General features: G+C 39.3%; 1 protein-coding gene across 4 annotated transcripts in view; it reads left to right on the forward strand.

The window, feature by feature from the left end:
- Positions 1 to 23,772, forward strand: part of DOCK3 (dedicator of cytokinesis 3) — a 597,071-nt gene that overhangs the window by 391,474 nt on the left and 181,825 nt on the right. For all 4 annotated transcript variants that reach the window (XM_081794945.1, XM_081794946.1, XM_078443039.2 and 1 more), the window contains exons 8-9: positions 2,041 to 2,082; positions 2,732 to 2,886. In XM_081794945.1, the coding sequence (XP_081651071.1) occupies positions 2,041 to 2,082; positions 2,732 to 2,886 (197 nt within the window). The remainder of the gene's footprint in view (positions 1 to 2,040; positions 2,083 to 2,731; positions 2,887 to 23,772) is intronic.

Consider the following 23,772-nt stretch of genomic DNA (forward strand, 5'->3'; position numbering starts at 1 on the left):
GCGCTAATACGTTAGGTCATATTTTTTTCCAAAATGACTATATATACCCCCACTAGCAATGTCCATACAATTCTTAATTAATTTATATTTTTGATGTACATTTCCCTATGTACTTCAAATATAAAATGATTAAGATAGGGTTTTTTTGCTCTCTGGGAGGGCAAAGTCTAGAGTTAGGTAGCAAACACACAGAAATAATACATTATGGCCCTAATACAGGTGGTGATGGTTCTGAAGAGGGATATTATCAGCTGGCCAGCTGAATGCCACCTAAAGGGGAAGTGGTTTTTCCCTACGGTGCCATGAAAGAGGTTCCAGAATGTCAGTTTTGATGCCTTACCCACACAACATTTGTTAGACTGGTTTGAAAATTCTCTTCAAATTTGGTGCTTCTAAAATCTAGAATGACATTTGTTATTGTCAAAAGGGAGTTCACCAAAATTAGCTATAAACTCCTGTATATAGTTATAATTGAATATTTGTGTTGAGGATTGGTAGTCATTTTTAGGATTTAATCAGTAACTCCACTTGAGAAGAATCACTTAGTGTAGTCCCTGAATGTAAAATAGAACAATGGAAAGCATTTTAGGCCAATAACCTTCCCAGTGGGATATGGGTCATTAAACCATAGAAAACTTTTTTTTGAAAGCCTGAGTTTTAAAAATGTTTTATTTATTTTGGGAGAGAGAGAACACAAAATGTGTGCACATGTGAGTCAGGTGAAGGGCAGAGAGAGGAAGAGAGAGAATCCCAAGCAGGCTCTGCACTGTCAGTGCAGAGCCCAATGCGGGGCTCAGTCTCACTAAGCATGAGATCATGACCTGAGCTGAAATCAAGAGTTGGTTGCTTAATGGACTGAGCCACTCAGGCATCCGGAAAGCCTAATTTTTTAGAAACCTTTTTGTATACATTTTCTTTTATACATATACATTCTATGTGATGATTTCCCCAGCTGTTGGAGGCCTATTTTATTATATTTAATATGCATCATGGGAACATATAGTCCCATCAATGAACATTAATAATCAATAATAAATTACTAATATAGCTAATAATACACATGAATATTTAATAATTAGCAAATATGGCTAGTAAGATACATTTAAATTAACATTTAATTGTATTCAGTTTTCCAAATGGACACATTTAACCCTAAATTAAAAAAATGAAATCAGTTTACTCAGCAACCATCCTTCCTACCCACGTGGTGTAGAATAGTTCACCAAATGAGTGTTGTCTCCCACTTCTAGGTCCCAAAGAGAGCAAATAGAAACTCTCATTGTTGCGTTTAACAAGACCAGGGACTGAACATACCAGGTTACCATACCAGGTTAATCTGCACAAAACCCTGTGAGGTTGAGTTCAGCACAAAATGTTATCCTCACTTTTATATGAGCAAAGACAAATGTGAGTCAAGATTTAAAACCAGGTGGTCTCACTTCTGCACTTAGGTCCCTAACTACTGTTCCATGCAGCTTCCTGTTAGGTAATTTGAGCCTCACAGTAACTGAGAGAAAGACAATAAAAGCTTTTATCTCAGTTTTACAGGTGAGGAAAATGTCTCTTGGAGAGAGTAAGCAATTTATCTGATTTCACAACCCTTTTACATTTAGCTGGGATTGGAATCTGCTTCTTCTAACATCAGCCAGCAGCAAAGGAACAGCATGTTGGGGGTGAGGGGTGCTTCAGGTTAAAGACTACACATCCTCCAGAGTAGAAAGCCTGAATAAGCTGGATCTTGCAGCTCAGGAGGTGGTAGAGGGTGTGGGGCAAACAGCACCAAAGCAAAAATCTACTAGCAAGAGCCCATCACTTGGGTGGTTGGTACTCTGAGCTGGAGAATCTTGGGTTTGAATCCAGACTTTGCCACCTTCTTGCTGTATGATCTTCAGCACATCACTTTCTTACACCAAGCTTTTTATCAGAATTAAATGAGAACATATAAGTAAAAGACTACAGAATGCCTAACATATAGAGGCTGCTGAATAACAGTTACTTTCTTTCCCAGTTGAGTGAATTTTTCTTTTTTTCTTTCCATAGCACTTATCTAGCCGGCAGAGCGTACAGCAAAGCACATCCCAGGTAAGCAGTCTAACTAGGCCTCCCAGTATTTCCCTCAGCTCTTTCTTTTAAGAGATCACAGCATGGGGATGCACCAGCCAGTGATAGCCACCCCTGATGTCTTGATTGTGTGGTGCCTTCAATCTAAATGGCCCTGGTCTCTAAGCAGATTTGCCTGGTCTCCAGGCACTGCCAGCAGCAAAGGAACAAATTTACTTAAGCACAATTAAAATAAAGTAGACGGGAGACTAAAATGAATCCATCTGGGAGAAAATAGAAGTGTCATTTAGTATGGTAGCTATTACCATCTAACAATGTAAATCAAGTGCATCAGGGTGACAGTGTCTCCAAAAAATAACTTTGAATTTAGAAGTTTGTGGAGAATTTATAAATTTGTGATCTTGTGGAGACTTTAAGTTCACTCATAAGTTGGAATTACTGTTCCTATATCTCCTCCACTCAGTTTACTTCTCCCAGCTGCATATTTGCCCACTTCAAACCAAGTATATTGACACAGTACTCCCTTACTAGCAGAGAAAACACCTTTTCTCTGTCTTAAATGATCCCCTTTGGTAGTATGAGGAAAGCCAGTCATTTAGTTTTCATTTTATTTATGACCAATGCATGAATAACTAAAATTGGAATCACTGTTTTTTGCCTTCCTCATTAGGTAGATACGATGCGCCCACGTCATGGAGAAACCTGTCGGATGCCAGTGCCACATCACTTCTTCCTCAGTCTGAAGAGTTTCACCTACAATACCATTGGAGAAGATACTGATGTCTTCTTTTCCTTATATGATATGAGAGAAGGCAAGCAGATCAGGTAAAAGTTACTAGAGGTTGTGATGAGGTTGAGATTGTATAAGGATGGTATTGCTTGGGTCATAAGCATCTCTGGCCTTCAGAGAAGATAGATGACAGAGAAAGAAAAACAAGATTAGGTGACCTCTTCTTACTTAGCAGGGAGTTTTGCCTCAAATCCCAGTTTACCTTGAAGTCACGTGTGGCCTCTTTTTTATCCTGTGCCTATTTCCACATGGAAGTTCAACCCCAGTCTTGGCTGTTACCACCTCAGAGAGAGAAGAGGATGCAACTCCTCAGTGCCAGAGAAAACGCATAGGAGAAACATAGAACAAAGCAAGTTCAGCAGAGAGGTCCAGCTCCAGAATACAGTACCCTGCGCCCTGCCTTGCTGCACGTGGGAGAGAGGGTTCACAGTGTAGTAGGCTAATGGTGTCCTGTCTAAGAGCAGCCAAGCCCTCAATGTCATTCCAGCCCTGCAAAGGGGAGAGAGCATCTTCCGGACTGAAGGGAAGGTTGGTCTGACTCCATTGTTCCTCTTTTCCTTGGATTGGAAGAGAGGCCACAGAACAGGTCTGATATGCAGCAGACCATGTATTTGGGGAGAGCAGTGAAGCCTTTAAGCATGAGCAAGTGCAGCAGTGCTTTCATCATGAAAGGTGGGGAGGAGTCAAGGAGACATTCCAGGCTTCTGTTTCTCTACAGGCCAGCACAGCTCTGATGGGTGAGATGATCTTTATAGCCAACTTAGACTTTTAGGGCATCCAGACATTTCTCTGTGGTCATCTTCTAGGTGGGGTGGGGAGAAAGTAAATTTGGGGGTGCTTTTATATTGCTTGGAAACTTCCTGTATTCAAAGTGCTTTAAGGGTTTTTTATTTTTTTTATTTTTTACTTAAAAACTGAAATCATGGTTTCATTTTTCCAATTGCATGTTATATACAAGAAAATTAAAAATGGAAGTTATAACAGTACAAAAGGAAAGCAGTTAGTTTGCATGCTTCCCAGTACCTCTGTTCTTGACAGGCCTTGCCCCGCAAATTAAAACACCTTGCTTCACTTTGGCATAGGGATAAAATGATACATTTACTGATGGGGGCATGTGGAATTTCCTTGTCACCAGTAGCTCCCAGCATGTGTGTCTAGGAAAGCTGTGGCTAAAGGTAGTTGTGGCAGGGATGACAGCTACAGCTGCTGTGCACAGGTAAGACTGTAGGCCAGGGCTATGGAGATGCAGATTCTGGCTGCTCCTGTTTTCCTCCTAGGTCAGAGATTTGTAAACTTATTACTTATTTTTGTATATGGAAGAATTCTTTCTTTCTTTTTTTTAAACGTTTTATTTATTTTTGAGACAGAGAGAGACAGAGCATGAACAGGGGAGGGTCAGAGAGAGGGAGACACAGAATCCGAAACAGGCTCCAGGCTCTGAGCTATCAGCACAGAGCCCAACGCGGGGCTCGAACTCATGGACCGCGAGATCATGACCTGAGCCGAAGTCGGCCGCTCAACTGACTGAGCCATCCAGGCGCCCCAAGAATCCTTTCTTTAAGCTAAATTTTATGAGAAAGTTCAATAAATAAAACAGGTAAAATAGAACTACTTCACTGTTGAAGGGAAAGGGGAAATAATAGGAATCTCACTATGCCCCTTACCCCACCCAGTATTCTGTGTGACCACTGAAAGTCCATGAGCTGCAGTTTAAAAACCAGAGCACCCTACTTAATCATCCTTGAGTGCCAGGGATTGTGTCTTCTCTTTCCTTGATGACAGCACCACACACAGTGTCTGTGCTCAGTACGTGCTTTCTCGGGCTTACTGCACAGAGAAGATCTAAGCCCAGCAGAGACACCCCAGCTCTGGTCCACGTGAGGTTATTAATGCATCAGTTGTTTTTTCTTTGGGCTTATTATTTGTAATTGAGCCTCAAGAAACAATAAAATATTTTAAAAGAAGAAAAGTGAAAAAAATGTTCTTTTTTGTAGAGCTGCTGGAAATGTTTTGGTCTTTTAAAAATCCCTAGACTGAATTAGAGAACTATACCACCTTCCCATTCACATAATAAAACTGTAAGGTCCTTAGTTGAAAATACTACTTCCTTTCTTTAGTTTTAAGAGTAAACTAGTAAGCAGAATTTAAATCTAGATTTAATTGTTAAACGTTCTTTCTTCTCTCCATTAGGATCTGTGTAGTTGTATAAGCCTTCAAAAATTTTAGTTCAGTCCCAATACAGTGTGGAAGTTCCTCAAAAAATTAAAAATAGAACTACCCTATGACCCAGCAATAGCACTGCTAGGAATTTACCCAAAGGATACAGGAGCGCTGATGCATAGGGGCACTTGTACCCCAATGTTTATAGCAGCACTTTGAACAATAGCCAAATTATGGAAAGAGCCTAAATGTCCATCAAATGATGAATGGATAAAAAAAAATGTGAATGGATAAAGAAATTGTGGTTTATATATACAATGGAATACTACTTGGCAATGAGAAAGAATAAAATCTGGCCTTTTGTCACAACGTGGATGGAACTGGAGAGTGTTATGCTAAGTGAAACAAGTCTTACAGAGAAAGACAGATACCATATGTTTTCACTCTTATGTGGATCCTGAGAAACTTAACAGAAGACCATGGGGGAGGGGAAGGGAAAAAAAAATTAGGGAGGGAGCCAAACCATAAAAGATTCTTAGAAACTGAGAATAGACTGAGGGTTAATGGGGGATGGGAGGGAAGGGGAAAGTGGGTGATGGGCATTGAGGAGGGCACCTGTTGGGATGAGCACTGTGTGTTGTATGGAAGTGTATGGAAACCAATTTGACAATAAATTTAATATTAAAAAAATTTTTTAGTTCACTGAGCTGATGATGCCAGCTATGTGTACTTTCATAATAATTAGGTATTAAACTGGTCATATATTACTTCCTTGAATTAGTTATCAGAGATCATGAAAAGTTAGGAATGTGTTAGATCAGGGGCACAGAGTGTTGATACAAAGCAGTCAGTCTGATCAATCAAACAGTGCTAGTCTAGCGTTCAGTATCGCCAGGACACTCTCACCTCTGTGCTGAGGACAGGTTTGAGCCGGGGGAACAGGCTCCAGAGAGGACCAGCTGTTCTTGCACTGTAAGTCTCATTGCTGATCTGACAGACATATCTCGGGAGGCTCCAGTGCATGGCAGACTGCAAACCCACATAGCATATCCTGAAAGATGTTGGCTGATGAGTGTTAAACAGTGCAGGAGGGAAGAAGCAGCAGCTGGTAGGACATTAGCAGCTCTGACTGTTTTTGTGACATTTTATCATTCTGAATAAAATTGTAAATATTTAGCCTTGAAATCTAAATCTCTGATTAAGATCTCTCCCCTGAGCTTCAGAGCCTCATTTCCTTTTTCCTACCAGACATCTGCCCTTATATGTTCCTCAGACATTTCTACCTCAGCGTATCTAAACTGAATTCATTTTCTTTCCTCACACATACACTTCTTCCTGTGTTCCTTGAATCAAGTGAAAGGCATTATCATTTGCTCAGAGATCCATGTCAGAAACTTTGGGATCCTTTTAGGCTCCTCTCTCTATATCTGCTTCCTTTCTCATTTAACCACTATATCTTATCAACTTCTGTCTCCCAAATATCAGTGACATCACTCCCCCTATTCCATCCCCCCTGTCACCCCAGAACCTTCACATTTCTCCCCAAATACAATTCCCTGAATCTACTACCTTCCTACCCTGAGTTACTGTCCACAGCACCACCATACTTATTTGTTAATATATATATATATTTTTTTCAATATATGAAATTTATTGTCAAATTGGTTTCCATGAAACACCCAGTGATCATCCCAAAAGGTGCCCTCCTCAATACCCATTACCCACCCTCCCCTCCCTCCCACCCCCCATCAACCCTCAGTTTGTTCTCAGTTTTTCAGAGTCTCTTATGCTTTGGCTCTCTCCCACTCTAACCTCTTTTTTTTTTTTTTTTTCCTTCCCCTCCCCCATGGGTTTCTGTTAAGTTTCTCAGGATCCACATAAGAGTGAAAACATATGGTATCTGTCTTTCTCTGTATGGCTTATTTCACTTAGCATCACACTCTCCAGTTCCATCCACGTTGCTACAAAGGGCCATATTTCGTTCTTTCTCATTGCCATGTAGTACTCCATTGTGTATATAAACCACAGTTTCTTTATCCATTCATCAGTTGATGGGCATTTAGACTCTTTCCATAATTTGGCTATTGTTGAGAGTGCTGCTATAAACATTGGGGTCCAAGTGCCCCTATGCATCAGTACTCCTGTATCCCTTGGGTAAATTCCTAGCAGTGCTACTGCTGGGTCATAGGGTAGGTCTATTTTTAATTTTCTGAGGAACCTCCACACTGTTTTCCAGAGCGGCTGCACCAATTTGCATTCCCACCAACAGTGCAAGAGGGTTCCCGTTTTTCCACATCCTCTCCAGCATCTATAGTCTCCTGATTTGTTCATTTTGGCCACTCTGACTGGCGTGAGGTGATACCTGAGTGTGGTTTTCATTTGTATTTCCCTGATAAGGAGCGACGTTGAGCATCTTTTCATGTGCCTGTTGGCCATCTGGATGTCTTCTTTAGAGAAGTGTCTATTCATGTTTTCTGCCCATTTCTTCACTGGGTTATTTGTTTTTCGGGTGTGGAGTTTGGTGAGCTCTTCACAGATTTTGGATACTAGCCCTTTGTCCATTATGTCATTTGCAAATATCTTTTCCCATTCCGTTGGTTGCCTTTTAGTTTTGTTGGTTGTTTCCTTTGCTGTGCAGATGCTTTTTATCTTCATAAGGTCCCAGTAATTCATTTTTGCTTTTAATTCCCTTGCCTTTGGGGATGTGCCGAGTAAGAGATTGCTACGGCTGAGGTCAGAGAGGTCTTTTCCTGCTTTCTCCTCTAAGGTTTTGATGGTTTCCTGTCTCACATTCAGGTCCTTTATCCATTTTGAGTTTATTTTTGTGAATGGTGTGAGAAAGTGGTCTAGTTTCAACCTTCTGCATGTTGCTGTCCAGTTCTCCCAGCACCATTTGTTAAAGAGACTGTCTTTTTTCCATTGGATGTTCTTTCCTGCTTTGTCAAAGATGAGTTGGCCATGCGTTTGTGGGTCTAGTTCTGGGGTTTCTATTCTATTCCATTGGTCTGTGTGTCTGTTTTTGTGCCAATATCATGCTGACTTGATGATGACAGCTTTGTAGTAGAGGCTAAAGTCTGGGATTGTGATGCCTCCTGCTTTGGTCTTCTTGTTCAAAATTACTTTGGCTATTCGGGGCCTTTTGTGGTTCCATATGAATTTTAGGATTGCTTGTTCTAGTTTCGAGAAGAATGCTGGTGCAATTTTGATTGGGATTGCATTGAATGTGTAGATAGCTTTGGGTAGTATTGACATTTTGACAATATTTATTCTTCCAATCCATGATCAGGGAATGTCTTTCCATTTCTTTAAATCTTCTTCAATTACCTTCATAAGCTTTCTATAGTTTTCAGCATACAGATCTGTTACATCTTTGGTTAGGTTTATTCCTAGGTATTTTATGCTTCTTGGTGCAATTGTGAATGGGATCAGTGTCTTTATTTGTCTTTCTGTTGCTTCATTGTTAGTGTATAAGAATGCAACTGATTTCTGTACATTGATTTTGTATCCTGCAACTTTGCTGAATTCATGTATCAGTTCTAGCAGACTTTTGGTGGAGTCTGTCGGATTTTCCATGTATAGTATCATGTCATCTGCAAAAAGTGAAAGCTTGACTTCATCTTTGCCAATTTTGATGCCTTTGATTTCCTTTTGTTGTCTGATTGCTGATGCTAGAGCTTCCAACACTATGTTAAACAACAGCGGTGAGAGTGGGCATCCCTGTCGTGTTCCTAATCTCAGGGAAAAAGCTCTCAGTTTTTCCCCATTGAGGATGATGTTAGCTGTGGGCTTTTCATAAATGGCTTTTATGATGTTTAAGTATGTTCCTTCTATCCCGACTTTCTCAAGGGTTTTTATTAAGAAAGGGTACTGGATTTTGTCAAAGGCCTTTTCTGCATCGATTGACAGGATCATATGGTTCTTCTCTTTTCTTTTATTAATGTGATGTATCACATTGATTGATTTGCGAATGTTGAACCAGCCCTGCATCCCAGGAATGAATCCCACTTGATCATGGTGAATAATTCTTTTTATAAGCTGTTGAATTCGATTTGCTAGTATCTTATTGAGAATTTTTGCATCCATATTCATCAGGGATATTGGCCTGTAGTTCTCTTTTTTTACTGGGTCTCTGTCTGGTTTAGGAATCAAAGTAATACTGGCTTCATAGAATGAGTCTGAAGTTTTCCTTCCCTTTCTATTTCTTGGAATAGCTTGAGAAGGGTAGGTATTATCTCTGCTTTAAACGTCTGGTAGAACTGCCCTGGGAAGCCATCTGGTCCTGGACTCTTATTTGTTGGGAGATTTTTGATAACCAATTCAATTTCTTCACTGGTTATGGGTCTGTTCAAGCTTTCTATTTCCTCCTGATTGAGTTTTGGAAGAGTGTGGGTGTTTAGGAAATTGTCCATTTCTTCCAGGTTGTCCAATTTGTTGGCATATAATTTTTCATATTATTCCCTGATAATTGTTTGTATCTCTGAGGGATTGGTTGTAATCATTCCATTTTCATTCATGATTTTGTCTATTTGGGTCATCTCCCTTTTCTTTTTGAGAAGCCTGGCTAGAGGTTTGTCAATTTTGTTTATTTTTTCAAAAAACCAACTCTTGGTTTCGTTGATCTGCTCTACAGTTTTTTTAGATTCTATATTGTTTATTTCTGCTCTGATCTTTATTATTTCTCTTCTTCTGCTGGGTTTAGGCTGCCTTTGCTGTTCTGCTTCTATTTCCTTTAGGTGTGCTGTTAGATTTTGTATTTGGGATTTTTCTTGTTTCTTGAGATAGGCCTGGATTGCAATGTATTTTCCTCTCAGGACTGCCTTCGCTGCATCCCAAAGCGTTTGGATTGTTGTATTTTCATTTTCGTTTGTTTCCATATATTTTTTGATTTCTTCTATAATTGCCTGGTTGACCCACTCATTCTTTAGTAGGGTGTTCTTTAACCTCCATGCTTTTGGAGGTTTTCCAGACGTTTTCCTGTGGTTGATTTCAAGCTTCATAGCATTGTGGTCTGAAAGTATGCATGGTATAATTTCAATTCTTGTATACTTATGAAGGGCTGTTTTGTGACCCAGTATATGATCTATCTTGGAGAATGTTCCATGCGCACTCGAGAAGAAAGTATATTCTGTTGCTCTGGGATGCAGAGTTCTAAATATATCTGTCAAGTCCATCTGATCCAATGTATCATTCAGGGCCCTTGTTTCTTTATTGACCATGTGTCTAGATGATCTATCCATTTCTGTAAGTGGGGTGTTAAAGTCCCCTGCAATTACCACATTCTTATCAATAAGGTTGCTTATGTTTATGAGTAATTGTTTTATATATTTGGGGGCTCCCGTATTCGGCGCATAGACATTTATAACTGTTAGCTCTTCCTGATGGATAGATCCTGTAATTATTATATAATGCCCTTCTTCATCTCTTGTTACAGCCTTTAATTTAAAGTCTAGTTTGTGTGATAGAAGTATGGCTAGTCCAGCTTTCTTTTGGCTTCCAGTAGCATGATAAATAGTTCTCCATCCCCTCACTCTCAATCTAAAGGTGTCCTCAGGTCTAAAATGAGTCTCTTGTAGACAGCAAATAGATGGGTCTTGTTTTTTTATCCATTCTGATACCCTGTGTCTTTTGGTTGGCGCATTTAATCCATTTACATTCAGTGTTATTATAGAAAGATACGGGTTTAGAGTCATTGTGATGTCTGTATGTTTTATGCTTGTAGCGATGTCTCTGGTACTTTGTCTCACAGGATCCCCCTTAGGATCTCTTGTAGGGCTGGTTTAGTGGTGACAAATTCCTTCAGTTTTTGTTTGCTTGGGAAGACCTTTATCTCTCCTTCTATTCTAAATGACAGACTTGCTGGATAAAGGATTCTCGGCTGCATATTTTTTCTGTTTAGCACACTGAAGATATCGTGCCAATCCTTTCTGGCCTGCCAAGTTTCAAAAGAGAGATCAGTCACGAGTCTTATAGGTCTCCCTTTATATGTGAGGGCACGTTTATCCTTTGCTGCTTTCAGAATTTTCTCTTTATCCTTGTATTTTGCCAGTTTCACTATGATATGTCGTGCAGAAGATCGATTCAAGTTACGTCTGAAGGGAGTTCTCTGTGCCTCTTGGATTTCAATGCCTTTTTCCTTCCCCAGTTCAGGGAAGTTCTCAGCTATAATTTCTTCAAGTACCCCTTCAGCACCTTTCCCTCTCTCTTCCTCCTCTGGGATACCAATTATGCGTATATTATTTCTTTTTAGTGTATCACTTAGTTCTCTAATTTTCCCCTCATACTCCTGGATTTTTTTATCTCTCTTTTTCTCAGCTTCCTCTTTTTCCATAACTTTATCTTCTAGTTCACCTATTCTCTCCTCTGCCTCTTCAATCCAAGCTGTGGTCGTTTCCATTTTGTTTTGCATGTCGTTTAAAGCGTTTTTCAGCTCCTTCTGACTGTTCCTTAGTCCCTTGATCTCTGTAGCAAGAGATTCTCTGCTGTCCTCTATACTGTTTTCAAGCCCAGTGATTAATTTTATGACTATTATTCTAAATTCACTTTCTGTTATATTATTTAAATCCTTTTTGATCAGTTCATTAGCTTTTGTTATTTCCTGGAGATTCTTTTGAGGGGAATTCTTCCGTTTGGTCATTTTGGATAGTCCCTGGAGTGGTGCGGACCTGCAGGGCACTTCCCCTGTGCTGTGGTGTATAACTGGAGTAGTTGGGCGGGGCCGCAGTCAGACCTGATGTCTGTCCCCAGCCCACCTCTGGGGCCACAGTCAGACTGGTGTGTGCCTTCTCTTCCCCTCTGCTAGGGGCGGGATTCACTGTGGGGTGGCATGGCCCGTCTGAGCTACTTGCACACTGCCAGGCTTGTGGTGCTGGGGATCTGGTGTATTAGCTGGGGTGGGTAGGCAAGGTGCACGGGGGCAGGAGGGGCAGGCTTAGCTCGCTTCTCCTTAGGTGATCCACTTCAGGAGGGGCCCTGTGGCAGTGGGAGGGAGTCAGACCCGCTGTCGGAGGGGTGGCTCCGCAGAAGCACAGCGTTGGGTGTTTGCAGGGAGCAAGCAAGTTCCCTGGCAGGTACTGGTTCCCTTTGGGATTTTGGCTGGGGGATGGGCGAGGGAGATGGCGCTGGCTAGCACCTTTGTTCCCCGCCAAACTGAGCTCTGTCGTCCCGGGGCTCAGCAACTCTCCCTCCCTTTGTCCTCCAGCCTTCCTGCTTTCTGAGCAGAGCTGTTAACTTATGACCTCCCAGATGCTAAGTCCCTCTTGCTTTTGGAACACACTCCATCCGGCCCCTCTGCTTTTGCAAGCCAGACTCGGGGGCTCTGCTTGGCCGGCAGGCTGCCCCTCCGCCCCGGCTCCCTCCCGCCAGTCCGTGCAGCGCGCACCACCTCTCCGCCCTTCCTACCCTCTTCCGTGGGCCTTTCGTCTGTGCTTGGCTCCGGAGACTCCATTCTCCTAGTCTTCTGGTGGTTTTCTGGGTTATTTAGGCAGGTGTAGGTGGAATCTAAGTGATCAGCAGGACGTGGGGTGAGCCCAGCGTCCTCCTACACCGCCATCTTCTCCGTGAGCTTAATATATATTTTTAATATTTATTTTTTGAGGGAGAGAGACAGAGCATGAGCATGAGCATGAGCGGCAGAAGGGCAGAGAGAGAGGAAAACACAGAATCAGAAGCAGGCTCCAGGCTCTGAGGTGTCAGCACAAAGCCTGACGTGGGGCTCAAACTCACGGACCAAGAGACCATGACCTGAGCCAAAATCCGACGCTTATCCAACTGAGCCACCCAGGCACCCCCATATTTATCTTTTAAAAAATGCAAACTGTTCACCTTAGCTCCCACTTAACCTAAAGCTCTTGTTAGTTAGTGTGGCATAAAAGGCCCAGCATGATATAATTCTATTTCTTTAGTTTTATTTCCCGCATCCTGATGACTTCAATGTCTTTCCCTAAACATGCCTTGCTCTTTCATGCCTCCCTACCCTTGTTGGCTTGTTAAACTCCTATCTTTTAAAACTCAACTATGTGAAACTCTCCTCAGTATTTATGGGTAGAATAAGGCCCTGGGACTTCATTGTGCCCATGATGACACCCTGTACCTAGCTTTATCCCATTACTAGATATTACATTGTAATTGTACACATGCATGTAGATTTTCCCCATTGGAATGGGAGCTTTCTTATGTGTCTTTGTACCATTTCTCCCCAGTGAGTGCTAAGCACAGAATTTTGGATATTGGATCATTAGATAACTATTTATTGAGTGAATGAATGGATAAGTGCGTCTGTCAAATAAGTACCAATCTGCTGTGAATCAAGAAATTTTTATTTAATTGAACAGTTTATCAAGCATTTACTAAGAATTTCTTTTTTGGGGCCCCTGTAATGACTTCTTGTGATTTATGGGTTAAAAAGGAATGTCATTGACCCTGAAGAGGTCTGTACAGGACATTATAGGATTTCTAAAAGGTGGGAAACATGTTTTCCTGATTTTAAGTCCCAAAGCTGAGTGGTAAAATAGGATTAAAGCATATGTCTTACATGCAGCAAGACTTTTAAGCACACTAAGCAGTCAGGAAAAAACAAACAAAAAATAACCTTTCAGATAGAAGGTTTTACAGAGTCTTTTAAGTTAAAAAAATGGAAGTCCTAAATCATTGGTTGTTTTACGTATTTTTCTAATCAGTCACATTTCAGACCTTGCTTTGTATTTAGGATTAAACTGTATAGTTTGGGAAAGAAATACAATCAGCTTTACAATGTAATACACTGAGAGAAATGGCTTTTCCTGTCATGGTGACCACATCAGCCGTCACCAAGGTTTTGAACTCTATTCAAAGAACTATTTTTAAAGAGATAAAAGAGGGGGGGGTGCCTGGGTGACTCAGTCAGCTAAGTATCCTAGCTCTTGATTTCAGCTCAGGTCATGATCTCACAGTTTGTGGGATCGAGCCCCACATCAGAGGCCACACTGACAGCATGGAGCCTGCTTAAGATTCTCTTCTCTCCTTCTCTCTCTCTCCCCCGACCCGCACTCATGCGCGCGCTCTCTCTCTCGCGCTCTCTCTCTCTCTCAAAATAAATAAATTAACATAAAATAAAACAAAGGGATGCCTGGGTGGCTCAGTCCGTTGAGCATCAGACTTTGGCTCAGGTCATGATGTCACCGTGCATGAGTTTGGGCTTCCTGTGGGGTTTGCTCCTGTCAGTGCAGAGCCTGCTTTGGATCCTCTGTCCACCTCTCTCGGTCCCTTCCCTGCTTGTGCTCTCCCTCTCTCTGAAAAATATATTGACATTTAAAATAAGAAGAAGAAAAAGGAAAAAGAAGTCAGAGAAGAGGAGGATCATTGAAAGACTAAGAAGCCAAAAAGGGCTCTTGGAGAAAATGAAAGTAGTTGAATTAAAGATTAGCCAGAATCTGGATAGGGTACTAATTCATTGTTCAACAGGTATTTATTTAACATCTATTATCCTTTGGGATAGATGAGCAAGAGATAAGCAAGAGAAATATCTGCTTGTCTTTCTGGAGCTTATGCTGTAGTAGAGAGACTAGCTGTCTCTACTAGAGAGATCACCGAACACATGATTAAATGAATAAGTATGTAGTTTGAAAAGTGCAATAGGTGCTATGAAGGAAAGTCATGCAGAATGCTCCGAAACCTCATGTAGACTGGAGTGAGGGGAGGCTCTTATGGCATCCATGCTGAGACTTAAAGTGATGTAAGTCATGTAAATCCTTATGTTTACTCATGTAAACATAAAGAGTGGATAATGTGATCTAGGCAGAAGAAGGCATAGATGCAAGGAAAAAACTTGGTATATACAGAGAATTGAATGGTGGTTGGTATTCCTGGAATGTTTCGAGTAAGAGAAGGAAAGGATATCACAAGAGGGTTGAAGAGATAGTGAGGTACCAGATTATGCAGGGCCTTATAGCCACAAAAGAATTTTGAATTTTATTGTAAGTTTAGGAGAGAAGATATTCAAGCACAGAAAGTACCAAAGGCAAAAGCATGAGTCAGACACCGTAAAGATGTCAATGTATGTATGTAGGAAATTAGAAGAGGTTATTAGAGCTAGGAAAAGGTTTGTATTGACAGTAAACTCCAGGTTTTGAACCTGTTTCTTACCCATCTTTGCTCATAGCCCCTTTAACAATGAAAGAATTCAGTAAATGTCTGATCAAAAGATGTGTTAGAGACAAGATTAAATACATCTAGGATAGCCCTGAAAACCCAACACACTAATTTAGATTTGATGGATTAGATAACCCTTATGAATCCTTGAACAGGGGAATAACATGAATGACATGTTGAAGGTGGTGTTTTGAGATTATCACAGTGGTAATATATAGGTTAAACTAGAAAAATAGATAAGTTAGAAGCTGTTGCATACATGAAACGGTAAAGCCCCAGGATAAGGAGGCTAGTAGTAAGATTAAAGAAGATAAAGCATCATGCCCTGTAAGGTGTGGACCCAGCTGATCACCTCTATACCCTGATTTCCTATCATTCCCCACTTGATCACTCTACAATGGCCTCCTGAAAATATAACACATTTCTACTTTAGGCACTTTCTTTACATCTGTTTCCTGGATGTCTTCATGGTGCTTGCATCCTCCCCTTCTTCAGGTTTTGTTTTTTTGGGTTTTTTTTTTTGGTTTTTTTGCAGTCACAAAAATTTTTTTCATTTTATTTTAATATACTTTATTGTCAAATTGGCTTCCATACAACGAATGATACCTTCTTCAGGTTTTTACTCAAGTATCACCCTTTCAGGCTTTTCCTGGCCACATAATCAAATTGAAACCATCATTGCCACCATCTCCCACATATACATGCACATTCTCAGTGTCTCTTCCTTCTTTTGTATTTGTCCCTAGCACTTAACACCCTCTAGCATACTAAATAGTTTATATATTTACCTTTTTATTGTCTGTGTTCCATCACTGGACTGTAAGCACTATGAGAACAGAGATTTTTTTTTAATTCTATGAACCTATCTGAGAGAGTTTTGGCACATGGTAGGTACTCAGTAATTACTTATTGAATGGATGAGTAGTCTACTAATTATAACAATAAACTTAGTTACTCCTTTTATCTCTTTTTCTCTCTATTTATAAAACCTATAACTCAATGATGTGGGTTTTTTTTTTTACCTTGGAGACAAGAGTGATGCTATAATTACTGAAGCCAGCTGAGTGAAAGAAGTGATGAGTTCAGTTTTGGCTATGTTGAGTTTGAAGTGATAGCTAAACAACCCAGGCCATGTGGTGAGGGCATCTGGGATGCAGGTGAGATGTCACAGATGAAGATGAGAATTTTCATGGGAATAGTTTCTGCATGCAGAAACAAGGCTATCTGAAAAAGTAAGAACATATGTAAAGAGCAAAGGACAAAACACAGGGAATATTTCAGTCATTAAGAAAACATTTTATATATACCTAACACACACAATGTACTACTGTCAAGTAATTTAGGAATTCATTTAAGATTGGGGAATAAGTGCCAATAAAAGAGAAGAAACAGTTGAACACAGCTGGAAGCATTATACTACTTGATTTCAAAATATATTACAAAGCTACAGTAATCAAGACAGTATGATCCTGGCATAAAAACAGACATAATGACCAATGGAATAGCCAGAAATAAACTTACACATATATTATCAACTGATCTTTGTAAGGGTACCAAGAATACACAACTGGGAAAAGGATAGTCTCTTCAATAAATGGTGTTAAGAAAAATGTATATTCACATGTGAAAGAATGAAATTTTTCATACCATTCACAAAAATTAACTCAAAATGGATTAAAGACTTAATACATAAGACATTAAATCTTAAAACTTATATAAGAAGAAGTTCTATAAGACAACAGAGAAACAGCTTATTGACATTAGCTATGGCAGTGATATTTTGGATATGGCACCAAAAACATAAGCTTTGTTGCAAAAATAGACAAGTGGGATTTTATCAGACTAAAAAATTTCATTCTGCACAGCAGAGGAAACAGACAACAAAATGGCAAAGCAACCTATGATATTGGAGAAAATATTTGCAAACCATATATATGATAAAGTGTTAATAATCAAAATATATAAGGAATTCCTACAACTCAGTAGTGAAAAAAACCCAGGTAACCCATTTAAAAAATAGGCAAAGGAACTGAATAGACATTTCTCCAAAGGAGACAAATACATAGATAACAGATGTATGAAAAGATGTTCAACATGACTAATCAGCAGGGAAATGTGAATCAAAATCACAATGAAATATCATCTCACACCTATTAGAATACCTGTCATCAAAAAACAAAAGACAAAAGTGTTGGGAAGGATGTGGAGAAAAGGGAACGCTTGTACACACATTAGTGACATAAATTGGTACAGCCAGTATGGAAAACAGTATGGAGGTTCCTCAAAAAATAGAAATTAGAGAAAGATAAATATATGATTTCACTCATATGTGGAATTTAAGAAACACAACAGGTGAACATAGGGGAAGGGAAGGAAAAATAAGACAAAATCAGAGAGGGAGGCCGACCATAAGAGACTCTTAATTACAGAGAACAGAGGGGAGGTGGGCGGGGGGGATGGGCTAAATGGGTGATGGGTACTAAGGAGGGCAGTTGTTGGGATGAGCACTGGGTGTTCTATGTAAGTGATAAATCACTGGGTTCTACTCCTGAAACTAATACTACATTGTATGTTAACTAACTTGAATTTAAATAAATAAATTTAAAATAAAAATAAATAAAAATTTAAAAATAGAAAATAGAACTACTCTGTGATCCATCAATCCCACCTTTAGGTGTACATCCAAAGGAATTTAAATTAGGATCTCAAAGAGATAGCTACACTCCCATGTTCATTGCAACATTATTTACTCTAGCAAAGACATTGAAATAACCTAAATGCTCATCAGTGGATGAATGGGTAAAGAAAATGTGGCATATACATGCAGTGTAATATTGTTCAACCTTAACAAAAGAGAGACACCCTCCCATTTGCAACAACATAAATAAACTTGGAAGACATTATATTTTGAAATAAGCCAGACATAGAAGGACAAATATTACATGATACCACTCACATGAGGAATCTAAAATAGTCAAATTCACAGGATCAGGGAGTAAAATGGTGGTTGTCAGAGCCTGGGGGGGAGAGGAAAATGGGGAGGTATTAGAGACAAAGTTCCAGTTACACAAGATAAGTAAGTCCTAGAGCTCTACTGCACAGCATAGTACTTATGGTTAACAATACTGTGTTGTATACTTCAAAAATTTGCTCAAAGGGCAGAATGTTGTGTTCTTATCTCACACTATAAATAAATATTAATAATTAATAGAGTGGGAAGAAACTTCTGGAGGTGATGGATATGTTTATAGCATAGATTGTGATGATAGTTTCACAGGTATATACTTAACTACAAACTCATTCAGTTGTATACATTAAATATACACAGATTGTCATATGCCAATCATACCTCAATAAAGTGATTAAAGAAAAAAGAAATGTGGGGAGATGTGAATTTTCCTAGCAAGTGTTGCACCTAATAAGAATTTAAGACTTCCTAAAGTGTATATATAATACATAACTGGCATGACAGACATTATGCAGCTTTGTTTCACTTATGCTCTGAAACAGAAGTTTCTGACATAACCAATGATCTCATTACAGGAAAATAAAATTTTCTTCTGAAGGAAAAAAAAACAGAAGGAATTACCTTACTCCCTTCTTTTTAAGATGGCATTTTCACTTCCTACATTCTGCATAGTTTAGCCATTTATTATGTTCATCACTTACTGTCTGTTTCCTTATTTTGTCTTTTTAAATAAAAGCTCCTTCTGGGCAGGGATGTATTTATTTTGTTTACTGAGTTACCCAAGTGCCTGAAACAGTGCTTGCCACCTAATAAGTGTTCGGTAAATATTTGTGAATAAATGATTGTAACTATCCAGAATGTAGCAAAGAGATATAAGGTGATGAAAAATATGAAAGAAGTATGGGACATGGAGAACAGAATGAGAAAGAATAATAAACACCTAACTAGAATCACAGGAAAACAGAAAAGAGCAAAAGTTTTCATCATTGATGAAAACACAAAAGATTGCTTATTTGCTTTGCTCTCACAAGATTCTTCCTTGGGAGCAGGATACTCTGACAGTTGTCAGAGGGTGGAGAATCCAAGATTGTTAAAAAGAATTTGTCCTCTTCTACACCACCTCACTCTATAGTAAATGGTGAATAATAGAACATCCAAGTTGGTGAACAGATGAACATAAGGGAAGAGAAACAAAAATAATATAAAAACAGGGAGGGAGACAAAACATAAGAGACTCATAAATATGGAGAACAAACAGAGGGTTACTGTAGGGGGTGTGGGAGGGGGGATGGTCTAAATGGGTAAGGGGCACTAAGGAATCTACTCCTGAAACCATTGTTGCACTATATGCTAACTAATTTGGTTGTAAATTAAAAAATAATAAAATTAAATTAAAAAAAATAAAAGAACATCCAAGTTGGGCCAAAGTGGTTTGCTTTTAACAGATAAGTATAAATTGGGAAAAGACATGAAGCTCACTGATGATTTATAGTGTCTTGATTGAAGGTTTCACCACCAAAGACTTTGGACTATTTGACTTTTAAAGCACTGTTGCAGGACACCTGGGTGGCTCAGTCAATTAAGTGTCCGACTCCTGATCTTGGCTCAGGTCATGATCTCACAGTTTGTGGGATTGAGACTCCCTCCATCGGGCTCTGTGCTGACACCACTGAGCCTGCTTGGGATTCTCTCTCTCTCTGTCCCTCCCACCCCTTCTCAAAACAAATAACTTAAAAAAAAACACTGTTGCACAGATAACAATTAAAATTTAAGAAAGTTGTTCACAAAGAAACCCTTAGATTCCCTAATCCAATATAGATTCAGATGTGACTTTGTTTTGGAATATAGTTTATTCTCAAGTTAGCTAACATACAGTATATACAGTATGCTCTTGGCTTCTGGAATAGATTCCCATGATTCACTTACATACAATACCCAGTGGTCATCCCAACAAGTGGCCTCCTCAATGCCCATCACCCATTTTGCCCTCCCTCTCCAACCCCCATCAGCCCTCAGTTTGTTCTCTGTATTTAAGAGTCTCTTATGGATTGCCTCCCTCTGTTTATAACTGTTTTTCCCCTTCCCTTCCCCCATGGTCTTCTGTTAAGTTACTCAAATATCACATATGAGTGGAAACATATTATATCTGTCTTTCTCTGACTGACTTATTTCACTTAGCATAATACCTCTAGTTCTATCCACATTGTTGCAAATGGCAAGATTTCATCTTTTTCATTGGCAAGTAGTATTCCATCGTATATATAAACCACATCTTCATTATCCATTCATCAGTTCATGAACAGTTGGGCTCTTTCCATAATTTGGCTATTGTTGATAGCACTGCTATAAACATTGGGGTACATGTGCCCCTATGAATCAGCACTCCTGTATCCTTTGGATAAATTTCTAGTAGTGCTATTGCTGGGTCATAGGGTAATTCTATTTTTAATTTTTTGAGGAACCTCCACACTTTTTTCCAGAGTGGCTGGACCAGTTTGCATTCCTACCAACAGTGCAAGTGTTCCTCACCAACATCTGTTGTTTCCTGAGTTGTTAACTGCTTTAAATGAGGTCAAAGACTGCCATTTACAGAGCACATCAAATTACTCTTATGGAAGAGCCATGGTGCAGCTGTTCCTTTGTCTGCTTCCACATGCTGGCCTTTGTGAATTGCTGCCCACAGACTGTAAGAGTGTTTGTCAGCAGGTGGATGCTTTCCTGTGCCCCTCAATTTTGCTGAGTACCTCCTCCGTGTTTACACACCAACTATTAACAAACCAGGTCATTAGAAAGTCCCCCTCACCCTCAAAAAAGAAAAATAAATGAATTACATTTTAAGTTTAGGATGCTAGAATAAGAAACACAAAGTAAACTTAAAACATACAGAAGAAAATAACAGAACCTAAAGAAAGGGTCAATAAAATAAAAACTGATTATCTGAAAAAAGAAACAAAAAATAGACATACCTGCTTTGGAAAAATGCCTGTTCAGGTCCTCTGCCCATTTTTAGATTGGATTACATTTTCTGGTGTTGATTTCTATTCTTTATATATTTTGGATACCAACCCCTTATCAGATATATCATTTGCAAATATCTTCTCCCATTCTGTAGGTTATCTTTTTGTTTTGTTGATGGTTTCCTTTGCTGTTCAAGAGCTTTTTATTTTGGTGTAGCCCCAGTAGTTTGGTTTGGTTTCTCTTGCCTGAGGAGACGGATCTAGAGAAAAATGTTTCTGTGGCTGATGTGAAAGAAAGTAATGCCTATGTTTTCTTCTAAGAATTTTGTGGTTTGTTGATATGGAACTCTTGGTGGAAATGCAAATTGATGCAGCCACTGTGGAAAACAGTATGGAAGTTCCTCAAAAAATTAAAAATACAATTATCAGGTAATTCTACTCCTGGATATTTACCCAAAGTAAATGAAAACACTAATTTGAAAAGATATATGCATCCCTATGTTTATTGTAGCATTTGCAATAGCCAAGATAGGGAAATAGCCCAAGTGTTCATCAGTAGATGAATGGATAAAGAAGATGTGCTATCAATGGAATATTACTCAGACATTAAAAAGAATTAAATCTTGCCATTTGCAATGACATGGGTGGACCTAGAGGGTATAATGCTAAGTGAAAAAAGTCAAACAGAGAAAGACAAATATCACATAATTTCACTCATATGTGGAATTTAAGAAATAAAACAAATAAAAAAAGATAAAAAACCAGACTTTTTTTCCTTTCTCTTTATTTATTTTTTTTTAATTTACATCCAAGTTAGTATATAGTGCAACAATGATTTCAGGAGTAGATTCCTTAATACCCCTTACCCATTTAGCCCATCCCCCCTGCCAAAACCCCTCCAGTAACCCTCAGTTTGTTCTCCATATTTATGAGTCTCTTTTGTTTTGTCCCCCTCCCTGTTTTTATATTATTTTTGCTTCCCTTCCCTTATGTTCATCTGTTTTGTATCTTAAGGTCCTCATCTGAGTGAAGTCATATGATATTTGTCTTTCTCTTACTAATTTCGCTTGGCATAATACCCTCTAGTTCCATCCACATAGTTGCAAATGGCAAGATTTCATTCTTTCTGACTGCCGAGTAATACTCCATTGTATATACATACCACATCTTCTTTATCCATTCATCCATTGATGGACATTTGGGCTCTTTCCATACTTTGGATATTGTTGATAGTGCTGCTGTAAACATGGGGGAGCATGTGCCCCTTTGAAACAGCATACCTGTATCCCTTGGGTAAATGCATAGTAGTGCAATTGCTGGGTCGTAAGGTAGTTCTATTTTTAATTGTTTGAGGAACCTCCATACTCTTTTCCAGAGTGGCTGCACCAGTTTGCATTCCCACCAGCAGTGCCAAAGAGATCCTCTTTCTTCACATCCTCACCAACATCTGTTGTTGCCTGAGTTGTTAATGTTAGCCATTCTGACAGGTGTGAGGTTGTATCTCATTGTGGTTTTGATTTGTATTTCCCTGATGATGAGTGATGTTGAGCATTTTTTCATGTGTCAGTTGGCCATCTGGATGTCTTCTTTGGAGAAGTGTCTATTCATGTCTTTTGCCCATTTTTTCACTGGATTATTTGTTTTTTAGGTGTTGAGTTTGATAAGTTCTTTATAGATTTTGGATCCTAACCTTTTATCTGATATTTCATTTGCAAATATCTTCTCCCATTCTGTCAGTTGCCTTTTAGTTTTGTTGATTGTTTCTTTTGCTGTGCAGAAGCTTTGTTTTTTGTTGAGGTCCCAGTAGTTCATTTTTGCCTTTGTTTCCCTTGCCTCTGGAGACGTGTTGAGTAAGAAATAGCTACAGGCAAGATCAAAGAGGTTTTTGCCTGCTTTCTCCTCAAGGATTTTGATGGCTTCCTGTCTCACATTGAGGTCTTTCATCCATTTTGAGTTTATTTTTGTGTACGGTGTAAGAAAGTGGGCCAGGTTCATTTTTCTGCATGTCACTGTCCAGATTTCCCAGCACTGCTTACTGAAGAGTCTGTCTTTATTCCATTGGATATTTTTTCCTGCTTTGTCTAAGATTAGTTGGCCATACGTTTGTGGGTCCATTTCTGGGTTCTCTGTTCTGTTCCATTAATCTGAGTGTCTGTTCTTGTGCCAGTACCATACTGTCTTGATGATTACAGCTTTGTAATACAGTTTGATGTCTGGGATTGTGATGCCTCCAGCTTTGGAAAAAAACAGACTCTTAAATACAGAACAGACTGGTAGTTGCCAGAATGGAGGTGGGTGGAGGGATGGATGAAAGAGATAAAGGGTATGAAGAGTACCATTATCTTAATGAGTACTGAGAAATGTATAGAATTGTTGAATCATCATATTATATACCTGAAACTAGTATAACACTGTATGTTAATTATCTTCAAGTAAAAAAATTTAAATAGATGCAAAAGGTCAGTAGCAAGAATAATCAAGAAAAAAGACACAGATAAACCACACATATTAGAAAATTATATAGAACATATTTTTAAATTAATAACATAAAATTAACTTAAAAACATTTTTTAATGTTTATTTATTTTTGAGAGAGAGAATACAAGCAGGGGAAGGGCAAAGAGAGAGGAAGACACAGATTCCAAAGCAGGCTCCAGGCTCTGAGCTGTCAGCACAGAGCCCCAACACGGGGCTCAAACCCACGAACCATG

Source organism: Panthera onca, chromosome A2 (genome assembly GCF_046562875.1).
Source record: "Panthera onca isolate mPanOnc1 chromosome A2, mPanOnc1 haplotype 2, whole genome shotgun sequence".
Lineage (NCBI taxonomy): Eukaryota > Metazoa > Chordata > Mammalia > Carnivora > Felidae > Panthera > Panthera onca.